The sequence below is a fragment of the Eurypyga helias genome, unplaced genomic scaffold, assembly GCF_000690775.1.
Source record: "Eurypyga helias isolate BGI_N326 unplaced genomic scaffold, ASM69077v1 scaffold46386, whole genome shotgun sequence".
NCBI classification, from domain to species: Eukaryota; Metazoa; Chordata; class Aves; order Eurypygiformes; family Eurypygidae; genus Eurypyga; species Eurypyga helias.
Window position 1 is genome coordinate 15,966 of NW_010255598.1, and position 3,452 is coordinate 19,417.

Genomic DNA, 3,452 nt, shown 5'->3' on the forward strand with positions numbered 1-3,452 from the left:
AGCCAAAAATTGCATGATGGCTTTGCGTTGTGCCCCTGCTTCTCCCAGCATCAGTGCAAGTGACTGATGAGGTTTTTACAGAAGTAGAAATGTTTTATTTAAAAGCACCAGTTCACTAGGGGGATTTTTTTCAACTAAATCAAGTTCTGACCCATGAATTCCACATTGCAGGTCAAGAGGGAGCCATCAGCAGGTCTGGGGAGCTTAGCTTAGCTTTTAATCAGCTCCACAATAAATGATGCAGATTTCTTTGCTGCAGTGCTAAAATGAGTGAAGCATAGCTCCAGAAGTCAATAGCCATGAGGTGGTACGTGAACCAATAGCTGTTTGGCTTACATACTTTGGCATGCATATGCATACATGTTATACATGACTGCAAAGGAGTTTTTAAAAAAATGCTCTTTAAAAGAATATTAAATGTTGATGTTAGAAAGTTATCCCCTTGGAAACAGAAATGAAACCATGCACACACACACATGCTCATTCATACTCATTTTGTTGAAATACCTTTTGAATGAAGAAGGATGATGAAAACAAATGGTCTTAATGTCTTTGTGCATTATGTCCTGAAGGAGGAATTTTCTCTTAATATCAGTAGCATATTTATAGGGACTGTGAAAGGAGGTTTCCTCCTGGCTTCAGCAAAAATACAAGAAATTAACACCTATTTGCAAAAGATAATTGATAGTTTGATATCATTGTGACTTTGAAATATACATGTGCAACATCTTTGCATATGCTTATATTCTGTAATGTAAAGAAAGATGAAACAGAGTATACTTAAACATCATTGTGCTTCAATTACCTATGCTTATTATACTGTGCTCTTCCTAAGAGAACATATGCATCTATCCTTTAGGAACTCCTTTCAATCCTGCCAAGGCAGGCTGCAATTTTGAGGAAGATCTGTGCAGTTTTTACCAGGATCACAAAGACGGCCCAGGATGGAGCAGAGTGAAAGTGAAACGTAACATGTATAGAGCAGGAGATCACACTACTGGGTTTGGTAAATCAAAACTCCTTTTCACTAGAAGAGTCAAAGTGGACCTGTTGTAACATTGTTCACTCTGTTAAATAATGTCATCAGCACACTGGTTAGATTGCCTCCCTGCAACTCCCTGCCATTAAAAATCAGTGTACACTGCTCTGTCCTAGCTGGGATTCCAGCTGTGCCTTCCCACTTGTAAAGGGGGAAGGTTGCCTATTGAATCATTAGGCAGGGCTGTAAATCAGAGTATCTTCACTATATTGATCTGTTGTTGCTGAAGGGATGATTCCACAAAAATATGCGAGCAAATGGTAGCTTAATGCATTGCTTCTAATATAGAGGAATGGTGGGCTCTTAGTTCTTTCAAGCTTAGGATAGTTGGCGTTTTTAAGGGAAAACTGTGAAATGTTTTGTAGCAAAGCCATGTAGTGAAAAGGCCTGCTAACAAGTTCTGAAAGTCACACTTATCTTTATACATCTCACCTCTTTATACTTGGGAATAATAGGCCTTGTTCCCCATCCTTCATTCTTCAGTTTTCAATTAGTACCCTTGGAACAGCCAGGTTCCAGCGAGGCCAGCAGGCCAGAGAATTTTTCAGTGTAAATTTGAAAAGTGCTTACTTCTGGTAACTTAGCCGTGTGCCAGTTTATCTTGAAGTAGCTGGGCTGCTTTTAGAAAAATTCTTACTTTCTTTCAAACAGTGACAATCTGTTTCCTGACAGTAGAAACTGTTTTTATAACAGAAGTTTGATGCAATAATAAAAGATACTTTAATAGAAAATAAGCTGTGCTACTTGTGTATTAGAAATAATAACTGCACTGTCTTGCAGGTTATTACTTGTTGGCAAACACAAAGTTTACATCACAGCCTGGCTACATTGGACGTCTGTATGGCCCGACACTGCCAGGAAACTTGCAGTTTTGTCTGCGTTTTCATTATGCCTTATATGGGTTTTTCAAAATGAGTGGTACTCTCGCTGTTTATATCTTTGAGGAGAATCATGTTGTTCAAGAGAAAATCTGGTCTGTCTTGGACTCTCCAATGGGAGTTTGGACTCGAGCTGAAATCTCCTTCAAAAAGCCTATGCCTTGCAAGGTAAGAGTCAACTCTTCAAATCTGCCAAATTCTGAAAGGAGAATTTCCTTGCCTTTTCCTTCCAAGGTTGTTTGTTTTCCTAAGTGAGCTATACCTGCAAAGTGAAATATAGCTCCCCAGGTAGTACAGTGGGGTATAGAGTATTTCTTTGTAGCCCGGCTCCCATAGGAGCCTCATTAAAGGGACTTGGTACCAGTAATAGGGCAGTGTTGCCCAGGCGTCCTCAACTGTAGTCACAGTATTTGTGTAGATTTCACCTGGGCTCCAACAAGAATTGGTTGTGTCATGGTTTCTCAGCAACTTCCATGTTCACTCATATTTGATTGTTTGTTTCTTATGTGATTCACCTCACTGTATTCAATTACAGGTTTTAATTAATCCAAAAAGTCAGTACTGATAAACTCTGGTCAAAATGGGGAGCTGATCCTACTTTCCTAAACTCAACCACTGAGTTAAAATATGGAACCAAAAGTCAGTGTAATTTAGAGCAATGGACTTGAGGTATTTGCAGTATCTAGTTGGAGAGGTCACCTTGTTGTCTCAGCAAGTTAATAAGAATAACGATATTTCACATCATCTCCTGAGTAACTCCTCAAGCTGGTATTATTCCTCACCTCCACTCTTTTTACAAAGCCTGACTTTTACACAGATTTGTATAGGTGCTACTTCTGTAGTTATCCTGATTTCTGTAGTGGGTTTTCACTATCTGTGAGTCATCTAAGGATGACCAGATGGATTACTACCTGATGACATGGAGATAAATCCAGCTTTTTATCAGTGTGATACTATTATAAGCATGTGAATGAAAGTTTGTCTTGTAACTCATAAATTTCTAAATTATAGACAAACATCTTAAGCATTTTCCCCACTACAAAGTAATTTTTGGAATTGCAGTAGTTAACTGCAATTAACTAATTGAGTTTGAGTTTAACTTTTCTAAAAAGGTTCAGTACTTGTGGCATAATACACTGTATGAGTAGTGATGACAGCTGGACATGGCTGTTAAAAATGGTTTAGAGCCTTGAAGGTGGCAGTTTTTTTAGCATCTGACATTTACAGGGAAATTCTTTTCCAATTTGAATTTGTGAATATTTTTATGTTTTTCTAGAAATTAGTATATCTAAAACACTTGTGAAGAAGCTTGCCTTGGATGGAAAGCTTTTCATTAATTGCAGCTTTCATGTCTGCAGTTACCAGTCTGTCTGTGGGCAGTAATAGATGGGGTCAACAGCACAGAGGAGAATAAAGAACTCAAGGGAATATCCTCACTGCTTCTGATCCCAAATGTCTACACGAGGGAAGAAACCCCATGCTCTGCAGCAAAAGCCTCTGGCAATTCTCTAAAACCTTCAGTGGGTCCTTCAGGT

General features: G+C 38.7%; 1 protein-coding gene across 1 annotated transcript in view; it reads left to right on the top strand.

The window, feature by feature from the left end:
• MAMDC2 (MAM domain containing 2) overlaps positions 1-2,085 on the top strand; it is a gene marked incomplete at both ends in the record, with an annotated part of 10,401 nt that extends 8,316 nt beyond the window's left edge. The window contains 2 exons of the mRNA XM_010153365.1: positions 860-1,006; positions 1,820-2,085. Of these exons, the coding sequence (XP_010151667.1) occupies positions 860-1,006; positions 1,820-2,085 (413 nt within the window). The remainder of the gene's footprint in view (positions 1-859; positions 1,007-1,819) is intronic.
• Between the last annotated feature and the right edge of the window lie 1,367 nt (positions 2,086-3,452).